At 35.3% G+C, this 25829-nt stretch overlaps 1 protein-coding gene across 1 annotated transcript; it reads left to right on the top strand.

Moving 5' to 3' along the window:
- The first annotated feature begins 249 nt into the window (after nt 1-249).
- Nucleotides 250-4341, top strand: LOC105763291 (G-box-binding factor 1). Its single transcript, XM_012581465.2, has 12 exons — nt 250-602; nt 1559-1694; nt 1774-1821; nt 1928-2014; nt 2108-2197; nt 2309-2448; nt 2557-2611; nt 2760-2808; nt 3075-3274; nt 3479-3556; nt 3662-3787; nt 3968-4341. The coding sequence occupies exons 2-12, from the start codon at nt 1635-1637 to the stop codon at nt 4067-4069; spliced, it is 1035 nt and encodes a 344-aa protein (XP_012436919.1). The 5' UTR covers nt 250-602; nt 1559-1634; the 3' UTR covers nt 4070-4341.
- Nucleotides 4342-25829: the final 21488 nt, after the last annotated feature.

Below are 25829 nucleotides of genomic sequence, written 5' to 3'. Positions count from 1 at the left end.
CACGCAAGCCCAAAGCCCGAAATGGATGGTAACCGTAAATAGTAACAAAAGAGAAACGATAGCCAAAATCACCCCCAACCAAAAGAAAAGAAAGAAAAAAAACGACATAGTTTCGACAGGAAATTTAGCAATTCCTCTTGGGATATTTGAACTCTTAGACTCCACAGTAGTAATTGATGAATCATCCATTTGAATGGTTTGTCATAAGCCTGACCCACTTAAACCATCCCAGCTGTCTTCCTCTTTCTTAGCACGTGTCCCCCGCGAAACCCTAACACCTTTCCCTTCTCTTTCTTCCCCATTTCCTTTCCTCCTCATCGACTCATTCTTCCCATTACAGCTACCACGCACACCATCACACTGGATCACTTCTTTTTAATACTACCAACTACCCAACTTTGTTTCTCACCCTCCCAAACTGTTTCAAACGCCAATTATAGAAACAATAATTTCTTCTCGTATTTTTCACTTCTTTTCTTCTTTTCTAATCCTCAATTTTCAACCCTTTGATCAAGCAAATACTAGAAGGGAAAAAAAGAAGAAGAGCATTCTTTATATAAATTCCCTTCCACTTCACTTTCCTCTTCAACGCCTTTAAACAGGTCTTCCTTTCTTTCTTTCTTTCTTTTCTTAATTTTGTTTTTGTTTGTAATTTCAGAGCATTTAGAAGCTAATTTTTTCCCTTTGTGCGTGTGTGTTTCTTCATTAAATTTGAGTTATTTGTAGTTTCAAGATCTTTTATCTCATGCTTTAGTTTTTTATTATGCAGTTGGACTTTTGCTAATTTCTTTTTCTTCTCTGAACTTCAATGTCCAGTTGTTTTTTTTGTTCTTTCTCATTTTAGCTTTGCTTATGTTTTGTGACTGCTCACAATCCCTGCGGGTTAAGGCCTGAATATTAAGATTAGCTCGTATTATTTGTGCTAATAATGAATTAATTAATGCGTTTTGTTTTGGAAAATACGAGGGGTAAATGTTGACAAACTTTAAAACGGATACTGCCAATTTCTGCTGTTTCTTCTCACCTTCTAAATGTTTGGCTAATATATGAATTGTTGAAACTTGTACTGTTTCTGAAAGGTAATTATGGGAATTGAAGAATTGCTTTGTTTTATTATTATTATTATTATTATTATTATTATTATTATTATTATTATTATTATTATTATTTCAAGGTTGTCGGTTATGGAAGAATTGTTTGGTGATACTCTACTTTGTTTCCGATATCACAAAATCAGTTACAAATATGGTTTTCTTTGTCTCCTTAACTTGTTAGGACAAGAATAGATGTTTTGTTTTCTTTAAGTTAGTTTTATGGAGGATCGACAGAACCCATGTGGTTTTACTTTGGAAAGGTTAGGTCTTGTGCTGAACCATACACTGGTTAGCTCGGTTTGGTTGTACTATCGTTCTTGTTTGAAATGGTTTAACTTTACTATGCCAATGCCGAACTCTATTTGTATTTATGTTCTATGCATCATGTTTTGGCCATTAACGTAAAAACTTTGTCAAGGCTCGGTTTTGATTTCTGATGCATGGTTTTCACATCGGGTTCGCAGGTGCTTTCTAAAAGTGGTCGAGGACATACAGATTTGATTCTTGATTTGTTGAAATTAAGACGTTTACATAAGTGATATGGGAACGGAAGAGGAGAGCACACCAGCCAAGCCTTCCAAACCTACTGCCTCAACCCAGGTTATTTACGTATCATTCTTGCCTTCTCATCGCTAACGTGAGGGTTACTTTTGCTGACATATTTACTTTGTACTTACAGGAAATGCCAACAACAGTGTCATATCCTGATTGGTCGACCCAAATGCAGGTTAGTGTACTAATGCCCTTGAATCATGGTGTTTTATATACTTTCTAATTGTTAATCTCATTTATGTAAGTAACCATTTGAGCTTACAACTCTGCTTGTTGTTTAGGCTTATTATGGTGCTGCAGCTACTCCTCCATTATTTGCCTCAACCGTTGCTTCACCAACCCCGCATCCATACATATGGGGAGGCCAGGTGATATGAAAACATGATTTCGCAATATTTTGGTTCTTTATTTGATGAGAGTTATGTTTTTTACTTTTTTCATTTTTGTTGATAATCTTTCAGCATCCTCTAATGCCTCCATATGGTACCCCGGTTCCGTACCCAGCTGTATATCCTCCAAGGGGAGTGTATGCGCATCCTAATATGGCACCAGTAATTAGTTTTTTCTTTCCTTAATTGCTTCCTTTTTCTGTTTGTATTTCATTTAGACTCTCAGTTACTCCATAAAGTAAATGCCCTTTCCTCTTTCCAAATTGTCTATAGATGCCAAGTTCTGCACGGAATAATGGTGCTGATGGAAAGGATCGGGGTGCGACCAAAAAGCCCAAGGGATCTTCGGGAAGCAAAGTTGGAGAGAGTGCAAAGGCCACTTCAGGCTCGGGAAACGATGGCGGCTCTCAAAGGTGCATGATCCTTTTGATGTTTCAGTATTTTTTTTCCTTGACACAATGTTCACATTCATTCTTGACATTGGGTTTTAGCTGAAAAAAGTTATTCAACTTCTGTAACAGTGGTGAAAGTGGCAGCGAGGGTACATCAGACAGAAGTGATGAGAGTAATCAACAAGTATGTGCATAATTGTTCCTTATTTAATTATCATCAACGACACTGACTGCTTTGGGTTTTCAGATTCCTTCATCAACATGCTTTACTTGCTATCACGTTTATGCTCAAAATTGTCCTTTCTAATGAATATGTACCCTTTTTTCTTTAGGAAGTCAATGCTGGCAAAAAGGGAAGCTTTGAGCAGATGCTTGCAGATGGTACTTTAAGTTTCCATATCTAATTTCTTGATTTTATTTTAGGATAAATAGCAAAATGAGCTTTAGATTATTTTGAAAGTAAACAAACTTACTCCCTGGAAATGTTATAAAACCCAGAGTGGGGAAATTGTACTGAGGGACCAAGTCCAAGTGTACGAAAAAAAAAGGAAGGAGCTTAGTGAGTCCTGGTAATAGACTTGGGGGTCGATTTTGTTGATTTTATATACTGTGATAGTTTCCTAACTACAATCACCTTTTATTACCAGCCAATGCACAGGGTAAAGCTGCTGGGGCTTTAGTTCCCGCAGAACCCATAGTCTCTATGCCTGCAACTACTTTGAATATAGGAATGGACCTATGGAGTGCTTCCCCTGCTGCCACAGGAGCTCCAAAAACCAGACCTAACGCATCTGGCACTGTAGCCACTGTTCCTGCTGGTGCTGTGATGCCTGATCAGTGGATTCAAGTATGCGCTTTTCTTGGTGATTTTCGTTTCTAATTTCACAAGTTCATTCCTTAGTATTCACTCAATTTCTAGCCAATATTCTTTGCTAGTTGTTAAAACATGCCTTTTTCATTAAGTTAGAGCATTCGGATGTGAGTAGATGGTTTGGTTTTCAAGATACGTAAATTCAGTTTTTATCTAAATTGGTGATGTGGGTTCTTGCAGGATGAACGTGAGTTGAAAAGACAGAAGAGGAAGCAGTCTAACAGGGAATCTGCTCGGAGGTCAAGGTTACGCAAGCAGGTAAAATGGTTTATATTCTTCAACTAATGATTCTTGATCTTATTTCCGTTTGGTTCAAGCTTAAGATCTGTAGCTTCTATTTTTGTGTTTCTGGTTTTACACTAGGCCGAGTGTGAAGAGCTTCAAGCCAAGGTGGAGAGCTTGGCAAATGAAAACCACACCCTTAGAGATGAGTTAAAGAAGCTGTCAGATGAATGCGAGAAGCTTACATCTGAAAATAGTTCTATCAAGGTATAGAACAGCTGCCTCCACGCCACCCTTCACCTAGGATCTCTTTCTATTAACGCTCATCCCTCTTTACCTTGCTGATGATTGAGCATCATTTATTTATATCAAATTTGTTGCAAACAATTCTTCCATTTACATTTGAATGTGTAATCAACAACTATGGTTTGCTGCTTCCGGTAACAGGATGAGTTGATGCGGATATGCGGACCAGAAGCGATAAGTAACCTGGAGCAAGGCAACCCTTCTCCAGTTGGTGAAGCAGGAGGTGATGAGGGGAATGGTTAATAAGAACCCTACGGAGATAACTTGAAGGGCAGTTCAGTGATTTCTTGGCATCCATGATTGTTCTTTTTACCATTTCTTGACTCGATAGGTCATTTGTTTTTATTACTAATTTATACCCTTTTAACCCTTTATAACTGTAATTTTATTTTACAAGAAAAAAGGAAAGACTTTTAACCAGAGTTCAAGTTGTTGTGTTGATGTAGTCTATTGAGAATAATTTGAGAATTTTTTACCACATTTTGATATAGTGTAGTGTTCTTATTTAAGATCCATATTTTTTGGATTTGAATTTGGGCAAAAATAATTTTTTTTATATAAGATTTAACTTCATCACTACAGTTTGGTGATTTGATCAGTTTATTGTTAATGACCGAGTCTGCATAAAGGCATGATTTTAAGGTTGGGCAAGCATATTGAACTTGCCTGCTTTAACGACTTGATGTCGGCTCATATTTTGTCTTTTTTCTAATTTTCTGTTGTTTGTAGTCGTGCTTCTCGATGAGCCATTGTGGGTGATCTTTTGAGATTAATCTGATTGTATGAAACATATATCTATATCATCTTGTATTTCTTATCAATTATTTAATGTTATTTCAGTATTTTTTTATGTCATTTACACATTATTTTAGTAATTTTTTTAACATGAACTTTGGACTCTAAACCTTAGACCTTGGACTCTAAACCCTAGCTCCTAGGTCTTATACTTTGGACCGTGAATCTTGAATCTTAGACTTTGAACCCTGAACTTGTCCAAGACCCTGAACCCTTGGTGTAGAGTGTCTAAAGTCCGTGGTCCAGGATCTAAGGTTCAAGGTGCAGGATTCAAGGTGCAGGGTTCAAGTGAAGAAAATTACCAAAATGATTGTTAATAATATGGAAAAAGATGCTTAAATAACATTAAATAATTGGTAAGAGATACATGATGATGTGATGTCTCTGTTTCATACAATCATTTTTCGATCGATCAAGGCTTAGAGATAAGCTGCTTTGACGCACAAAGTAGTATGCTTCTTGAGTGCTTTCTAATCAACTATTTTCTTATTCTTGTATATTTTTGCACTCTTTATATTATTCATATTTGGGAGAGTTGATATCATTTGTAAGTGAAGATTTTTGGATGAGTGGTTGTAACAATTGGGTTCATTAAACACCTTTGTCTGAGAATCTTCCATGTGGTCATTTTTCCAAACTAATTTACCAGTGCCACCAAAAAAAGGAGATTGTCCTAGCAATGAGCTCCATCACACCAATATCATCAAGGAGAGCTCTCGCTTTACTAATATCTCATTCCTTATTGTTAAAGTTTTTCCAGGGCCTACCTTGGATAGATGAATCATGAATTCTCACCATATTCAGATTGAGACTATTTTGAGTGTCCATCTAAGAACTGCTTTCAGTCCATACCTGGGCATATTTACCTTTGTTGCAAATATCACGTCCTTGGAGGATGCCTTTCTATATTCAAGAGACCAATGGTTTAACTTCCACTAATATCAAAAGCCTCAATTCTACTATATTTTCCTTCAAGAATATAAGCTAGCGGAAAGGAAAATTCATTATTTTCTACGTTTATTTGTTGAGAAAAGCAATGTTCATTATTCTCACTTGACGAATGCCTAGGTCCCTTCTTGATAGTGGCTTGCAAAGTTTATCTCATAAACATAAGTGGAGTTTCTTTTGTCCCTCATCATCTCCCTAGCAAAATGAATGCACAAATTTATCAATTTTTTACACCGAGGAGTTGGTATCAATACAAAAAGGCTTGATATTAGCCTTATTTCTAATATCAATACCAAATGGCAAGGAATCGATACTTGGTTTCAAAATAGGACAAAAGACACTTTCAATCACTTCAAACATGTAATGTCGCACACCCAATTCAATCGTCGGATCCAAATGTGTGATGTCATACTACGTCACTGAAGGAACTCAAGTTATTATAACAAAATACATTCAATTCAAACATCAAAATAATTCATATGCATACATTTATACACTCATTAATTTCATTTCATCAATTTACGAGGTTATAATAAGTTAATATCAAAGTTAAGACTCGAATCTGAACTCGTTAAAATTCAAGTCTATGTCTCAAGACAAAGGTCTTTATCTCTTGAGGCATGTCATAAATTATTTTAGAATTTTTAGCTTTGAAGTTAGCATGTCTCAAGACACTACATGTTGAGCCTCGAAGCATGGTCCTTCATGTCTCAAGACTAGGTTTCAAGACCACCCTCCACCGTTTTTCTATTTTTGTTTTGATGTTTGAATGTCTTAAGACAAGGGATTCTTGTCTCGAAACCTAGAGCAGGGAAAATTTTATTTAGCTTTGATGTTCTTCTGTCTCGAGACAAAGGTCACTTGTCTCAAGACCTAGGAACAATTGTCTCGAGACTATACAAATGTCTCGAGACCCAAGCTCTTGAATGCAAAATTTAAATTAAATTTGTTCTAGTAGTCTCAAGTTTTGAGTTAGTGACCAAATGGTCAAAATTTTGCACTTTTGAATATCCAAAGCCTTAGTCAAATAAACCTAAACATACTTAAAATAAACACAAAAACATATTCAACCAATTGACCTATCTAAACATATCCAAATTATAACCTTCAATTTATCATTACTAAACCAACCAATTTGCACATTCAAACCCATATAATCAAACATAATTAACTAGTAATCAAAAGATAAAATTCAACCAAGATAATATTATAGGTCACTTACCAAAAGTGTCAAAATTAACTTAGGCTACAAGTCAACCAACCTAGCTATATTTCATATGACTTCAAAACATATATATACATACAAAATAGGATCGTAATGGCTTCCGAGCTGAGCTTGAGAGTTGAATGCTTAACCGTGAAATTTGTTTAGCTTTATCCAAGACCTGCGCATGGAAAGAAACAAATTTGTAGCCTAAGTAATGGTTACTCAGTGGTGCTAACATAATTCAAATTCAAATATAAACATAACAAAATCAAATAAAAATAAATAACATGATAATTCAAGTTAACCAACTAATCATTTCATATTAATATCAAAGATAATATATATTGATAGTTTAATTATAATTTCATTTTATTCACAATAATGTTTTACTCAATTTCCTGATATAATTTTTGATGCACCTTTAGGATATTTGCATCTAGTTTAACATACCAAAATCATATCTCATGGTAACATCAATATCTTATATCAATTCAATACATGTTCAAGATATCATTTTTACATTATGATCCCTATCAACCACATCGGATATAATAACGGATACTCGAATCAATCCACCATCACACCAACTGCGCACCAAAGTGCTAATCGGGCATAAGTGCACTGATCCCACCAACCACACCAGAACACACTTGTACCCCAAGGTATTAGAGAACTATCACGATATGTACGTGCATAGCACTGGATGTCCCACCTATCAAAATGGAACCTATAGCATGCCAATTATACTTGTGACTCTATCTGACAGCGTTAATAGGGAAAATATCATTAATATTAATCATATTTCATCAACAAGCATATATTTATGTATTCAACCAAATCACCGCAAATCACATAATTAAGTATATACGTACCTTTCGACTATATCACATTGTTAGATTATCATTTCTAGACATTTAATGAATCAAACATATACATATATTTATCTAACAAACTCGAATTATGATAGCACAAACCAAATTAGATATTCGTCGACAATTTTGCCTTTCCTTTTGATTTTCGATGTCCCGGCATCGTCTTTAGCTATGTATAGTAAATTTTAGGTACAGAAAATCCATTAGTTAAATAATTTGAACATAGAAATATGATAAACAAGCATGAATGCGCATTATACGATTTAGTCCCTAAACATCTAATATCTAAAACACTCAGTTCTGACAATTTACCCGATCAAAGTTAAAATTGGCTTAATAAATATAATACAGGGACCTCCAATAATCATTATTTATTCTTAAATCTTATAGTTTTTATCATTTACAATTTAGTCCTTAACATTCCACAGTTTATCAAATGATCTAAACTAAATATGGCACTTCTTATTATATTTTTAACATGTTTTTCCATCACCTAGCTTAACATCATTCATGCATGAATTGAACTTTTAATTTCAAATTTCCTAAGATTTCAATCAATGAAAAATTACATGAAATCTCACTAATTCATCCGGTTGAACCAATGGGTCCTCAAAATCTATCATTTATAATTGAAATTATATTGAAAATTAAGAAGAAAGAACTTAAAATTTCCTTTGATATAGGTTTGGCAATGGAGAAACTTAAGAGAAAATTTCTTGTAACACCCTTCACCCGATCCGGTCACTGGATCCGAGTTATAAGATGTTACTACTACTGTCATCAAAGTAAAACATATACGATTCAAACCAATAATTAATTTAAACTCTAATTCACTCATAATTACATACATAATATGATTTGTAAACAAAACCGAGAATTAATCGAGCTTACGAAATCTCTAAAGTTGACCCAAACATGAAGAATGACCAAATTGCAAAGTTTTCAAAATCTGAGTATAGGTATCGATACCAAGATTCAATATCGATACCATTTTGACATTCTGCCAAGTTTCAAACTCTAAAACAAGTCATTTTGTATTGATACCATTACTTAAATATAGATACCTATACTCAAGGATTGATACTTTATATTGTTATAGATACCAAATTAGCATTCTTTCGTATTAAAGTACAATTCATTTGGTTAAGTACCAATGCTCTTATTCAAGGTATCAATACTTAATTCCAAAAAGGTCAAAATCATCATATTTTAGTACTAATTCATGCTCAAATCAAATGATACCTAAAATGGTACCTTCGGCACAATCATAACTTGAACAAAACCATTTATAACATAATACATATAATCATCAAATGCTCCTAAGTTCAACTAACCAATATGCTATCACTTGGCACCAATTCATATCAAGTTTATATATAAACCATTCAACCAAATCATGCTATTTAATACCATTCATCTATTCCTTACAACATGACATTTCAAATGTATATTCACATAATATAATGGAAACTATGTTGGAAACTATGTTGGAAACTATGGACATCACATAAATAATAAGGGTAATTACATGTTAGTATTTACTATCATGATAGGTTAGCCCAAATTAAAAGTGATCTAATTTAGTTAAGGTTTATTGGGCTTTAATTATTAAATAAAGTATGGATCAAATACGTGTAGATACTCTAGTAATTGAGTTCTAATTAATTTGTAATTAATGATGGGCTAATTAGAAATTAGGGCTAATATGCCAAAGTTATATATATTAGGGTTATGGTCCCCAAATTACACACAAGATATCTTTTCTAATATCCCATCCTTAGGAAAGGGCAAATATTCTTTGAATTTCTTGTGTGCTAATTTGGAAGATCAAATCCCCAAGATCCGAAAAAAAACTTCAAGGAATTCATGGATTTAGGTACGCTTCCGCATCTAGTTTTATTCTTGATTTATTCTTGATGATTTAACATGATAGATCCTGGTTTATTTAAGTTTTATTTTAGATTTATTTTACAATTCTAACAAGTGGCATCCGAGCTTTGTCATGTTGAATAATTGAGAATGAATTGATTCTTTATTATTTTTGGACTGATTCATTTTTCTTTTTAATTTTATGGATTTGATATTTTAATTATATATTATGTTGAATCTTTGAGATTCCTAATAAATTTTTGGGTTTTGATTCTTTAAATAAAGTTTTAGGGTTTTATAAATATAATCTAGTTTAATATTTGCATATGCTATTCGAAAGATGAAGGTTTATTTATTTATTTATAATCAATTGATAAAAATTGATTTGTGAGATTTCTTTCTATTATTTTCACACAATTATTTTATAAATTCGTTAAAGTCATTATTAAATTAAAGTTACTGGACTTACAACTTTTTGCAATTGAAGAATTCCAATTGGGTTGTATAATTAGTTTTGAAAGTTAATTCACTTGATAATCGAATAAATGAATGTTGGTAAGATGTTTTTTTTCACACTATTTGTTTTAAATTTTCTGTTTGTGGTTGAATATATATGGAATTATCATCTTTTGTCTTTATTCATGATGAATTATATTCACCATTGAATTCAATTCATATATCTGAATGATTACTTTTGGTTTCATTATAATTATTTTATATAAGTTTTAGTCCTTATGGAACCCGACTAAAATTAAAATATTTGAGATTTTTTAAAAATATGGTGGCTATGAATTTTCATAATTAGTTAGCATATAAAGGCTTTTATATAAATTTGGGTTCTTTTTATATTTAGTGGTTATGGATTTTTTAAGTATTTGTGCGAATAAAGAAGTTTTATGATAATGTCTTTAGTCATGAATTTAAATTTGAGTTTACATGAAATATGTAAGGCAAGCCAGTATTTTTTATATTATTATAATTGTGTATATATTATGTGTGTATATCTATTATATGCATATAAATGACTTTGAGGATTAATGCATGATTATAGTTTGCGTGAATAGGTGTTTATAACCATTATTCAATAAGATATCTTTTATAGTTTAATTGGTGAAATTAAGTTTTGATGGATATTGTTGAAGTTGTTAATTTTTTTTGTTATGGTTATATATTCAATTTTATGGGTGCTTTGGTGCAAATTCATGTCAACTATATACATATTTAAATATTTTGGTTTTAAGTTTGGTTCTATAATCTTAGGTTTTGGCATCTTATGGGATATGCCAATTATTATGATTTTGTTTTTGCTTTTTAGATTTATTGGCTTGAAAATATTTTTCAAGTATTCATGTGAATATTTGTTTAATCCTAAATACAACTTTGGATTTACATGGTAAATCTAGGGTAAGCTTTTCTATTTGATTATGAATACATGTATGTGTGAATTGCTTTGGTGTTTTTATCCATGCCAAAATTATGAATACACGTGTTTGTTAATTATTTGGCTTTGAACCACTACATTATTTTTGTTTGGTTTTGATATTATATGGTTTTGGAACAAAAATGAAATAGTCAAAATTAAGATTTTCAATTTTTATTGCATTATTAAGACAACCTTATTTTGGGTTATTTTGGAGTCTATAAAGCAATAAAAAAATAGTTTTGACATTTGACTATTGGAGACATTTTAAATTTGAATATTGGTATGTTTATATATATTTTAAAATAACTTAATTGAAGCAAAAAGTCACCAAAGTGATTTTTTTGTATGGATTATTTTGTTTTAAAATATAAAAGGTTGTGTGCATGTAACTTAAGTTATGTTATATTGATTGACCCAAATGAAAGTTAATAATATTACATGTGCAGCTATGGTAATAAACATGTGACAATTATTCGATTTTCCATGTGAGCAATACATTGGCCTAAAGGAAGATATATGGTTTGACACATTCTTATTGTCTATGTTTGATTATTACACTAATATATCACTTACAAGTTAATATTTTGTCTAAAGATGAAATATTAATAGAGTGTCTGATATCTTGAGATGATGTTTACCTTTTTCAAATTATTTTGGTTTAAATTTGAAGTCTTATATGAAGTTGTTTATGGTTTATGATTTATTCAACTATTGTTATATTTGCCAACATCATTGTATGTTGTTTTGGGATAATTATATACATATATATACTATTATCTTTTAATTTGATTGAAAGATGAAATTAAGAAAAATATTTTGAAACAAATAAATTGATTTTGGCTTTAGGTTTTAATTAAGGATGTCTAATATTTTAAATAGATTAGTTGAAACAAAATGCCGCCAAAGTGACCTCTTTTGTGTAGATTAGTTTATTTGAAATATCAAGATGATTATATGTTTTTGTGATTCATGCGTTTATTAATTGACCCAAAGGTAAGTTAATATTTGGTAGAATTTCAACAACATCCGCAGTGATAAATGTGTGACAATCATAAGGTATTTTATGTGAGCAATAAGTTAGTCCAAAGATTAATTAATTGTTTGATATAATTTGTTGTCAATGTTTGATTCCTACAACAAGAGTATCGCTTACTGATAATGTTACTGTCCAAAGACTTGATATTAATGTTGTGTTTGGTATCTTGAGATGGGATTAGCTATTATCCTGAATTTATTTTTACTTATGAATATTGATGTGAGATTATTTTTATTTATTTTTTGTTCTATATTCAACTAATTCATCTTCTACTGCCACAATATCTACTAATATAAATTCCATACCCGTGCTTAATGGAACTAATTTCAATGAATGGAAAAGACACTTACTTATAGTGTTTGGTTGTATAAACATAGACATTGCACAAGGGAAGAACAACCCGCACCTCTCACTGTGGAAAACACCCCTTATGTTAAAAGGGATTTTGAGAGGTGGGATCGTTCAAATTGCATGACTCTAATGATCATGAAGTACAACATTTCAGAAGCCTTTAGGGGCAAAGAATCTAAAAAGATTACTCAGGCCAAATTTTCCTTGACGAAATTGAGAAATGTTTTGCTAAAAACGATAAGGTTGAAATGACATAACTTCTAACTTCTTTGATGTCTATAAAGTATAAGGGTCAAGAAAATTCTAAGTGATCTAAGGGCTATGAGTTTTATGATCCCACAATTAGGAATATTTTTTAGATGAGAATTTCAACATTCTTTTAGGATGTTGAGTTTGGAGGGAGAAATAAGGTTAGAGACATTGCTTTTAAGGATGAATTGAATTCTAACTTAGTTTCTACTATAACACCCCAAACCAAGCCTAGGAGTTATGGTCGAATTTGGCGGTGTCACATTGAGGTTTTAGCGTAAAACTTGTTGTTGTTGAAATCTTTAAAATCAATTAATTATTTTGTTATTAAACGGTGATTCCAAAACGGGTTGTTCATTTCCAAGCATGCATCATTAACAACTAATCACTGTTTAAATGTTATAAATTTTCCAAAATCTCATTTATTGCGAAAACGTGGTGTCTTTGAAAATGGTTACCTTTTGAAAACCTGTCTTATTCTACAACTACCAGTTTATATCAAACTAAATAAATAAAAACCCCAATTTAACGTTTATAACTTTAAAGAGGCTTTTTTTACATAAAAATACCCAAATTCATTTACTTATAAATCAAAAGCTAAAAATGAAAGCTGATGCGGTTGTGTGGCCACTTCCGAGTCCCTCGCAGCACCGAATCAACTATGGCTGAGGATTACCTGCACAGTTAAGAGGAGAGGGTGAGTTTACGAAAACTCAGTGTGTAATCCCTTATTAAACAGTTGGCATACAGAACAGAATCAGTCTAGGCCAGAGCCCTGTAACAGTAACAGTACAGTGTGGGCCTTAGCCTAATATAGAAATAGTGTGGGCCTATGCCCGTTATAGTATCAGTCTGGTGCAAGTATGCAAACCCATCCCAATCCAGCCAACACACCACCCGTATCAACCCAACACACCATATGGGGACAGAGTCGACCCACCCAACCCTCACACCAATATCGCAGCATAGCTGCCAGTAGTAATAATGCAGCAGAGCTGCCAGTAGTCAGAATGGCTAAGAGCCGTAAACAGGATAGCTATAAGCTATAAACAGAATGACTACAAGCCATAAGTACAGTAATGTGATTGGCACAAAGCCATCAGTAGCAGTGATATGATTGTCACACAACCATCAGTAACAATGAAATGATCGGCACATAGCCACTAGTAATGGTAATATGATCGGCACAAAGCTATCAGTAACGGTACTATGATCGGCACAAAGCCATCAGTAGCATCCAAGCAAAGCTGCCAGCAATAGTATCGCAGTAAAGCTGCCAGTAATAGTATATGTGGCAAAGCCACTAGTAACAGTGATTGTGGTAGAGCCACCAGTACAGTACTTCCTCGATAACAGTATCCCAACCCCATGTAGTATGTCGTGTATGTAGAATGCCATGCTCAGAATCAGTCATTCAAATCACAGACAAATCAGTCATACTAAACACAGACAAATCAATCATTTAACCACAGACAAAACAATCATTTGACCTCGATGGGCAAAAATAGTCTTTTACCCACCAGGGCATTGTGGTCATTTTAACCTATAGGGGCATTACGATCATTTTACCCTACAGGGGCATTACGGTCATTTTATCCTACAGGGCATTACGATCATTTTACCCTATAGGGGTATTACGGTCATTTTACCCTATAGGGGTATTACGGTCATTTTACCCTACAGGAATATTACGATCATTTTAACTTATGGGGGTATTTCGGTATTCTTACCTACGAGAGTATTTCGGTCATTTTACCCATTAAGGGTATTTTGGTCATTTTATCCTTCGAGGGTATTTTGGTCTAGATATCGACCTCTCGAAAGGTCCGTAGTTGCCTCGAGCGACTCAGGTAATCTAATTGGTCACAACACTGTAAATGAGCCTAAGGCCCATTTCTCGGCCCAAGTGGGGTCACACGCTCGTGTGACCTGTTCAGCTCAGATTTCACCACGGCTATGAGATCTACATAACCCAGTCTAGTATTTACCACAAATAGTGGGTTTCATTCGTGTGTGGCCCACAAGCGCATTGAGCCCACAGGACCCAACGTGGCCCATTACGGTTTAAGCCTATGAAAATGCTTTTAGAGGCCTCCACAATTTATCGCCCATGATTTGCAGGTTCGGCTTTCCACACGAGCGATCGCACGCTCGTGTGGTCTCAAACGCCGAATTTTAGCTTTTTGGCTTTCGCCGTTCTACAGTTACAATGGGGAGTTTACACACCTGATGTGATTTGCAGATTCCCTTCGATCCGAACACTTTTATTCCGGAAATCAATGATCATCGCACCCTTGGTTCCCAGACAATGTGTCAATCAACCTCGGCCACCACCAGTTAGGAATGGAAGCAATGCAGGTTGGAGAAAGCGACGAATAACCTTGAAAGCCTCGCCAATCTCCCCCATTCAGAACAAGGAACAAATGAGATGTGATATATAGCTCTCCACAACAACAACCTCCCCAAATCTCAATATTCTCTCCTCAATTCTCTCCAAATATCCCTCCTCAATTCTCTCTATGACCAGTTCAAACTCCATTCAAACTCCCCCTTAGCTGTGTTTCAGTCCAACTCCACCACCTACCTAGCTCAAGCAGCAAAATAAATACTTCATTGCACACCTTAGGACTTGAACCTCAGACCTTACAGTTACATAATATGCCACTTTGGCACTTGACCACAAGCTCTTTTTATGATATAAAACAAACATTATTACTTATAAGGCCTATATGCCAGTGTCCAGATTTATTTAAGAGCAAAACTAAAAATTCTGCAAAAGCCAAGACTTGAACCCAGGCTTCTCAAACACTCCCATACACATCCAAATCACTTAGCCATTAAAGCAAACAAGCAATTTGTGTCACTTCCTTGCACAACTAAATATTTATGTGCAGTCTCCTAACTATTCCCTTATTCAAAACCTATTTCTTCTAGGTCCAAAACTCGGGGCATTACATCTACTATCACTTTTGACGATGTTTAGGTTCTCATACCTATCATTGATTAAGAAGTGATCCAGAGCCTCAATAAGACAATGTTGAACAAATCCCTATTCAAGATGAGGTAATTATTCTAGAAGAACAAACTCAACAACCTCAAGAATGAATGTCATTAAAAAAGTCCACTAGAGAAAGGGTTATAATGGCTTTAGTGGAATATTTTGACGTTAAGCTACATTAGATGAATATTAAGTTAATGGTTTCTCAATGGTAACATTGATCATACATTTATATGGTGCAAGTAGAAAACTTCGTGTCTGATGATGCAAAGGTAATGATTTGCAAATTAAAGAACTTCATCTATGGGCCTAAGTAGACTTCTCATCAATAATATTATAAAATTTACCAATTGATTATCTCATTCGGTTTAGAGATAAATTTTGTTGACAATCGTATATACAATAATTTTAGTGGGAGTAAGGTTCTATATTTGGTTTTATATGTTAATGATACTGCTTGTCAATAATAAGTATAGCCTCAATCAATGTTCTAAGAATAATTCTAAGATTACAAGAATGCATAAGTTTTTTTACATTATAGCAATGGAAAGTCTAATGTACATTCAAGTTTGTATACATTGGAATATTGTGTACACTATTGGGATGTTAGGCAAATATTTTAAGCAACCCCGGTTTGGACCATTTAATAGCATCCAAGAGGGTTATAAGGTATTTTTAGAGAACAAAAGATTACATGCTCACATATCGAAGGTCTAATAAGTTAGAGATCATTAGGTATATAGACTCCAATTTTGATGGAATATGGATACAAGATTTTGTCATTAAGGTGCAAATTGTGAAAACAAATTGCAGTCTTTTATTCCAATAGCTACAGGAGCACATCAAAGTCAAAACACATAGACTTTAAGTTCCTGGTTGTTAAAGTAAAATTTCAGAGTGGTTAGGTGCCTATAAAGCATATTAGGACAAACTCCATGATTGTGGATCCACTTACTAAGGAACTACACCTAAGGTTTTATAAGAGCACACTGCTCATATGGGTGCAATCCCATTTAAAGGATATTTGGTTTTAATGGGAGTTTGTATTTTTAAATGATTTTATGTTATAGACACATTTTCAGTTATTTTAGTTTAAAGATATTAAGTTTATTTTCTGCAGAAATAAAGTTTGTTTGGTTTATTCACACTCTGATTTTGGTAAGGTTTGATCTCACTGAGGAGGACCAGTTGGAAATGGACATGTTTAGATCATATTGCATATAATTTCCATACTACACATCCATACTTGATCTATGTCATTTTGTTGTGTTAATATACGTGATCATGGATGGATTTAGTTACGATATATGCAACGAAAGTCGCATTGGTTCTATGTTAACATAATTAATGGACGAGATTGTTCGGAATACCTTTTGGATATGATAGTAAAATTTTGAGCTTATAAGGTTATATAATGACATGTAATTATAGATTAATTAGTATATATATGTGGTCCAAGTGGGAGCTTGTTGGAAAATATGGACATCACATATATAATAAGGGTAATTACATGTTATTATTTACTATCATGATAGGTTAGCCCAAATTAAAAGTGATCTAATTTAGTTAAGGTTTATTGGGCTTTAATTATTAAATAAAGTATGGATCAAACACGTGTAGATACTCTAGTAATTGAGTTCTAATTAATTTGTAATTAATGATGGGCTAATTAGAAATTAGGGCTAATATGCCAAAGTTATATATATATTAGGGCTATGGTCCCCAAATCACACACAAGATGTCTTTTCTAATATCCCATCCTTAGGAAAGGGCAAATATTCTCTGAATTTCTTTTGTGCTAATTTGAAAGATCAAATCCCCAAGATCCAAAAAAAACTTCAAGGAATTCATGGATTCAGGTACGCTTCTGCATCTAATTTTATTATTGATTTATTCTTGATGATTTGACATGATAGATCCTAGGCTATTTAGGTTTTATTTTAGATGTATTTTACAATTCTAACAAACTATGAACATGATCAAAATTCCATTACCTTAAGTGTTCAGATTCACTATGATTCAAACATTTTAACAAAGACAATTCATTTGATACTCCTAAGTACATGCCACACAAATTCAAAATCTACAAAAAGGAAAAACAATAGGGTAAACATTATCAAATTCTTAGTAAGCTTATATGCGATAATAATTAACTTACCTCAAATAACAAGTACGTATGTAAAACTAACATGAAGAATCAAGTTTACCTAATACAATAAGGTGAGTTACATTCATATTCAAACTAACCCCAAATCATTCATAAGTATAAATATATTCATAATTGAAAATTGATCCTTCATTAGGATATATTTGAGCGTATACACGATAAATCTCATTTTCGTTTCACCTTTCATATTATTGAATTACCCGATAAAACTCAATAAATAACTTAATTACACATGTATTAATTTCATCAATGGCTCATCTAAGTTGAGCATAACAATCGTGTCATGTTACGCATTCGGGCTAAATCTTATATCGAAACATCTAATAGCTTGGCTAGAGCTATAAATACATGTAAGGTTATCAGTCCAAGCTAAACCTTTAAAACGACAACAGATTACGAGTCCAAGCTAAATCTGTGTCACATGTATCTTTGAGTCCACAACAAATGTTGGAGCTTGGTATAATCTAAAATCAACCAGTAACCGTGTGGAAGATACGTTTATGAAGTTCCATCAAGGCAATTTCCATCGTAAAAGTTCATAGTTATCCGTTTTCAAATTATTCCAAGTCTCACCCTTTTTGTACTAAATTGTAAAAAATCAAAGTTCACTAATAGTATAGATATTAACATTATAACATGTATTTAAGGTAGAAAAAATAAGTATACCATAGGAACTTACCTAACTAAATTGGTAGACTAGTTGCACCGTAGGGGCTAATTAGTAATTTTTTATTTTCCCCACTTATCCTCGACTTGAGTCAAATCTTGATCTATATAATTAATTTTAAACTATAATTTTAAAATATCATATAACATCATTTTATATGTATATGAAAATGAATGTTAAATTTCTAAAATTTCCTAAAATTTTGTATTTTATTCATTTTAGTCCCTAAAACCCAAAATGTCATAACTTTCAAATTTGACCTTTGATTTTGAAACCAATATCAATTTCATCCTTCTATAGACTTATAATACTTATAATTATATAAATTTCATGCCAAAATCAAGATTATTGCATTTTAGTCTTTATGTTCAAAACTAACAATTTTCACTTTACGAACTAGTCCTTTTTTTCATTTCTAAGCTTACAAACTAACAACTTAATACCAAGAGATTCAAGATTCATTAATGATAATGTAACACCCCAAATCCAGCCTAGACGTTATGGCTGAATCTGGCAATGTCACATGGAAAGGGATTTGAAGACAAGATTACCTTAGTTTAAAAAATCGTTATAGTAAGTTAGCTTTTATTTAATTCGAAAAAAAAAACTAGTTGATTTGCTTTAAAACTTGTCTCTTAGCGGAAGCCTTTGTAACCAATTAAATTAGGGAAAATCGTTTCTATTTATAAAAACCTTAGTTTTTAGAAACACTGTGTTTTATTGAGTTGCAGTTTAAAAAAAACCATAAAAATAGTATAAAGTCCCAAATTTAAAGCCAACCAGTCCATGGTCCAAAAGTTACATAAAAAACCCCAAATAATTAATAAATTCTAGACATTAATGGAAAACAGTCTAAAATATACGTGTGGCCACCATCGAGTCTTTCGCTGCACCTACTCGTTAAGTTAGGGGATTACCTCTACAGATTAAACAGAAAACAGATGAGTTTTCGCAAAGTCAGTGTGTAATCCCCACAGAAAACATGTATACAGATATTCAACAACATTCGATTAGATACTGATGCAGGGATGGGCCCATCATGTAATCGGTGTGGGTCTTAGCTCGTTCGAATCTGATCTCGAAATACATTAGGGCCTTGACCCATATCGATCTGAAATGCGAATCTGATGAAATTAAAATCCTATCCACCAGCCTCTACACACCATCTCCGTCCAACCCTACACACCATTTGAGGATTAAATCAACCCACTCATCCCTACACACCATGCTGTACCAAAATGCAGCACATAATCAAAAGGTTATAGTTGAGCTGCCAAATAACAGGCTTAATAGCCTTTCAAACACTTCCTCCAAATATCATCAACCCACCTCGATGCAATACAACATAAAAAATATGTCATGCCATTATGTAATTAATAGTACAAACATTCAGATATCATAAGTCATGCTCGGTATAGAAATTAGACAGACAGATCACACATATAGGGGTCTAAGTAAAGCTTACCGACCCTTCCCAAATTGGCCTTGGCCACGTGATCCATTTTTAATGTAACCCGTGCTAGTTAATTATTCATATATGTTTTCACTATTTACTTATATGTTCCTTCAAAGTTGTCTACTTGAGTCACTGTTACTAAATTATTTATATCTTGAGCTAAAAAATTCTGAATTAAGATCCGCTTGATGTCTTTGAAACTAGACTAAATACCTTTCTACCATAAAATTTTCAGAATTTTTGGTTTAGCCAATATGTACAGTAAAATCTTCAAACCTACCATTTTTCTGTTGTCTGACAGCTTCGTCTCTTCTTTGTTAAAAATTAATTGTCTCTTAGTTCAATATTTGGATGATGTTTTCATTTGTTTATATTGAAAATAGACTCATTAATAATTTAAACATGTAAATTTTAACCCCTAATTATTTTTCTCCAATTTTTGATGATTTTGCAAAGTCAGAACAAGCGGACCCGAATTCATTCTAACCTTGTCTCACAAAGTTTATTATACCTCACTATTTACAATTCCATTACTTACACTGTTTATTCTATGAGAAGCTAGACTCAATAAGCTTTAATTCTATATTTTGATCATCCTCTAATTCGATTTCCACAATTTATGGTGATTTTTCAAAGTTAGCCTACTGCTGTTATCTAAACAGCAAGCAATTTCGACTTTTTGCCAAATCCCTTTTTTTTTGCGTTTCGGGTACACACCTGGTTTTGTTTGATGCTAAAATAGTCCCCGAGCACTCCAAAGCCTGAAATCAAGATACTCAACATTAATTTAACGGATTTACAAGTGAATTGACAACCAAGAACGAACAGAAACCCAACTTACCACCAACGATGACCCTCCATTTAACTATTGTTAAGACGAGAACATTGAATTTACCAGTCCGAGCCTCCCCCTACGCCCAAATCGCAGAGAAAAACATTACCACTTCAGTCTTTAAGAGATTCATGATAGAAACGAAGAGAAACACTTACCGAAACTAAGCGAACACTAACTGCGTGCGAAAACGATGGAAAATAAATGAATTAGGGAAAAGTCAAAAATAAGAAAAAGAAGAGGAAGATGAAAAACTCAGAGAATTTTGACAAGAGGGGAGGGAGAAGAATAGACAGCAGAATTTTTTTGGAAAAGAGAGTCAAAATTCGGTTATGGGAAAAAATAAAATAAAATCTCGATAACCCCCAAAATCCCTTAATCTTCTCCCCTAATTCCCACTACTCAGAATCCCCCTATTACACAACTCTATCCCGAAATTTAAGCAAAAAATAATACCGTTGCCTACATAGGGATTCGAACACAAGACCTCCACCATAATAACACACCATTTAACCACCAAACCAGAAGGCCCATTCTGATATAATTTACCCAACAATCAAATAAAAGCCTACTAAACAAGAGTAAGACCTAATTCATTCAAAATACCAAAATTTTCCCAAGCGAAGGCTTGAACTTTGGACCTCCCAAACACTCCAAGAACACATAACCACTAAAGCTGACAGATATTTATGTCATATTTTCACAATAACGAAATTAGAAATTTTGGGGCGTTAGAACTCTACCCCCTAAAAAAAATTTCATCCTCGAAATTTCACCTGATTAGAACAGATGAGGATATTGCTGACGCATCACATCCTCAAGCTCCTGCGTGGCCTCCTCAGTGTTATGATTACGCCACAGAACCTTCACTAAGGGAATAGACATTTTTTGAAGGATTTTTTCATCACGCTCCAGAATCTGAACTGGCTCCTCCTCGAAGGTCAAGTCTAGTCTAACCTCAATCTCCTTAACAGAAAAAACATGCGTGGGATCAGAGCGGTAGCTCCTCAACATCAAAACATAAAAACATCATGAATGCGGTCCAACTCTAGAGGTAACTCCAACTGATAAGCGACAGGTCCCACACGTTTTAGAATGTGGTAAGGTCCAATAAACTAAGGGATTAGCTTGCCTTTGCGTCCAAACCTCAGAACCTTTTTCCATGGCGAGACCCTGAGAAAAACTAAGTCCCTCACAGAATACTCGATCTCACGCATATTTAAATCTGCATACGATTTCTACCTATCAGAAGCCACTTTCAAATGATCCCGAATCAATCTAACCTTATCCTCTGTCTCAGAGACCAACTCAAGACCCAGAACACGTCGCTCGCCCAACTCAGTCCAACATAAAGGAGTGCGACACTTAAGACCGTACAGTGCCTCGTAAGGTGCCATTTGGATGCTAGATTGGAAGCTATTATTGTAGGCAAACTCTGCTAACGGCAAGTACTCCTCCCAAGTGCCTCAAAAATCAATAAGACAGCTCCTCAACATGTCCTCCAGTATCTGAATCACCCTCTCGGACTGACCATCTGTCTGAGGATGGAAAGTAGTACAAAAGTCTAATCTTGAACCTAGAGCCTCATGAAGCTTCTTCCGTAATAGATACGTGAAACAAGGATTCTGATCAGAAATGATCAAGATAGGTACCCCATGCAGTCTCACTATTTTTTATATGTAGAGCTTAGCTAATTTCTGAAGAAAAAAGTTTGTCCTTACCAGGATGAAGTGAGCAGACTTGGTCAATCGATCTAGATGACCCAGACAGAATCCTTCTTAGTAGGTGTTAGAGGCAACCCACTAACAAAGTCCATCATTACTTGCTCTTATTTCCATAACAGTATCTTAACTCGCTTCAACCTTGGCCACCAGTACAATTCTTGAAGATCTCGGTACATCTTGGTCCCGCCGTGATGCATAGTGTAGGGACTACTATGCGCCTCTCTCAAAATTAACTACCTTAAAATCCTCATCATTCGGTACACAAATCTGATCGCGGAAACAAAGTACCCCATCACTGTTTATCCCAAAATCAGTAGTGCCACCATTCTCAACCTGACGAAAATGTAACCTGAGAGACTTATCCTCTAACTATTTACCTCAAATCTGTTCAATCCATGTCAATTTGACCTGAAGGTCTGCAATAGACTTCCATCGTCGAATAAGCTAAGTCGAACGAACATCTCTCTCAGGTCGGTTATAGCCCTACGGCTTAACACATTGGCCACCACATTGGCCTTGCCGGGATGGTACTCAATAGTACAATCATAATCCTTAAACAGCTCAACCCATCTACACTGCCTAAGATTTAACTCCTTCTGAGTGAGGAGATACTCGAGACTCTTATGATCAGTGTAGATAATACACTTCTCACCGTACAGATAATGCCTCTAGATTTTCAATGCAAAGACTATGGCGGCCAACTCCAAATCGTGCGTTAGATAGTTGGTCTCGTGTGTCTTAAGCTGACGAGACACATATGCAACCACCTTACCATCCTGCATCAACACACATCCCAAACCGACATATGATGCATCACTATAAATCGTGAACTCCTTTCCAGGTTTAGGCTGTACCAAAACAAGAGCCTCAGTTAGTACAGTCTTAAGCTTCTTAAAGCTCTCTTGCTGTACATTATTCTAGTCAAACGACACACCCTTACGTAGCAGTTTAGTCAATGGTGCTGCAATCAATGAAAAAACCCTCTACAAATCATCGATAATATCCCGTCAATCCCAGAAAACTACGGATTTCAAACACATTCCTAGGCTGCTTCCACTCCAACACAGCCTCAATCTTTCAATGATCAACTTGAATCCCCTCAGTTGAAACTACATGACCAAGAAATGTCTCCTCATGCAGCCAGAACTCGCACGTACTAAACTTAGCATAGAGTTGTTTTTCCCTCAAAGTCTAAAGAACGACTCGAAGGTGCTCATCATGCTCATCCTCAATCCTCGAGTAAACCTGTATATCGTCGATAAATACCACCACAAACTGATCAAGATAAGGCTGGAACACCCGATTCATTTAATTTATGAAAGCTGTCGGTCAGTCCGAATGGCATCACTAGGAACTCGTAGTGACCATAATGAGTCCTAAATGCTATCTTATGCACATCAGCCTCCTTAACCCTCAACTGATGATACCCAGAATGCAAGTCAATTTTGGAGAACACAGACGCCCCTCGAAATTGGTTAAACAAATCATCAATCCTTGGAAGTGGATACTTGTTCTTAATAGTCAACTTATTTAGTTGTCGGTAGTTGATACACATCTTCATGGATCCATCCTTTTTCTTAACGAACAGTACCGGTGCTCCCCACGGGGACACACTAGGGCAGAAGAACCCACGATCCAGTAACTCTTGAATTTGAGCCTTGAGCTCCATAAGCTCCTTCGGTGCCATTCGATAGGGAGCGATAGACACCGGAGCTGTACCAGGAAGAAGCTCAATCCCAAACTCCACTTCTTGATTCGGAGGTAAACCCGGTAGCTCCTCAGGAAAGATGTCCAGAAAATCCCTCACAGTTCTGACATCCTTAACAATTGAGTCCCTAGAAGCGGAAACACTTACGTAGGCCAAATACGCCTCACATTCCTTGTGAACCAGTTTCTCAGCTACCAGTGTAGAGATCACGCTAGCCAAGTAATTTTGACGTTCCCCAATCATAAGTACTTCATTACCCCCATTCAGTTCTCAATACGACCCTATTAGTCGCACAGTCCAAACTGACACGATGCTTGACCAACCAGTTCATCCCCAATATCATATCGAACTCCCCAAACGGAAGCTCTATCAAATCAGCCATAAATACCGTCCCTTGAACATCTAAATGAGTATCCCTGTACAGTTTGCTAACTCTAACAGATTGCCCTAGCGGGCTCAGCACAGTAACCTCACTAGAAGTACTCTCAACAGGAATCCCTAGGTTTTTGGAAATAGAACAGGCAACATAGGAATGTGTAGATCCTATATCTATCAACGCAGTGTAAGGCACATCAAAAATAAGAAACGTACCCGTGATAACGTCTGGAACATCTCTATCCTCTCGGCAACGAGTAACGTAAACTAGGGCCGACTGTCTCGCCTCAGCCTATCCAGCACCTTTGCCCGGTGCTCTCTGCCCCCGACTCATTCCATTACCACCCCTAGCTTGACCACGGCCCCTAGGCGGCTGCTGAACTACCCCTAGTGGTTGTACAGTACTAGAACCCGCAGCTTGCACCTGATCGGCCCTCAGCGGACACTCTCAAACATGATGCTTAGAAGACCTACATCTTAAACAAGCCCTAGTCGTTCTCCAACATTCACCCGGATGACGTCTTCTACAATGCCCACAAAGTGTGACCCCAGTAGGTGCAACAAGGGCCTCAACTCTAACTGGCCCACTAGATCTGACCTTTCTCTTAGGCCTCATCACTGAACTCGAGGGCTCCGAATCCCTCTTATTCTTACCTCTCTCTTTATCTTAATTTTGGCGCTCAGCACGCTTCACCTCTTCGGCGATCTTCACATTCTCTACCAGTGCTGAAAAGTCACGCTCCCTCTGCGGAGCTATCAAAACTCTCAAACTGTCCCTGAGCCCATCTTTGAGGTGGACACAACACTCATATTCAGTCACCACCATGCCTCGCGCATAACGGCTCAATCTCAGAAACTCAGCCTTATACTCGGTCATTAAACGATCCCCTTGTGTGAGATTCAGAAACTCACGTCTTCTAGCGTCAATATAGCTTGGCCCCACATATTTACCTTGAAAAGCAGACTTATAAAAATCCCAATTCAGTCGTTCGAGCTGAATGCCCTCCTTAACGGTCAGCCACCATTGGTATGCTTCATCGCGAAGCAAGGAAACAACCCCTTTCAATTTCTGTTCAGAGGTAAAGTCCAGATCATCCATGATTCTTTCTGTGGCCTCCATTCAGTACTCAGCCACGCTAGGGTGACTCTAGTGGCACCCCTAAATAGCTCAGCCCTATTGGACCAAAGTCATTTCGTAACCGACCCTCGGCCTCCAGATCCAGGGTTGGGCCCAATGACCCTCTCTAATATCCTTAGCATAACCTGGGGCAAGGCGCCGTCCCCGACCATGTGATCATGAGACCCAGTCTCTGTAGCAGGTGAAAC

Source organism: Gossypium raimondii, chromosome 12, assembly GCF_025698545.1.
Source record: "Gossypium raimondii isolate GPD5lz chromosome 12, ASM2569854v1, whole genome shotgun sequence".
In the NCBI taxonomy this organism is placed as follows: domain Eukaryota; kingdom Viridiplantae; phylum Streptophyta; class Magnoliopsida; order Malvales; family Malvaceae; genus Gossypium; species Gossypium raimondii.
Note: the sequence above shows the minus strand (reverse complement) of the source record. Positions and strands in the feature narration are given on the sequence as shown.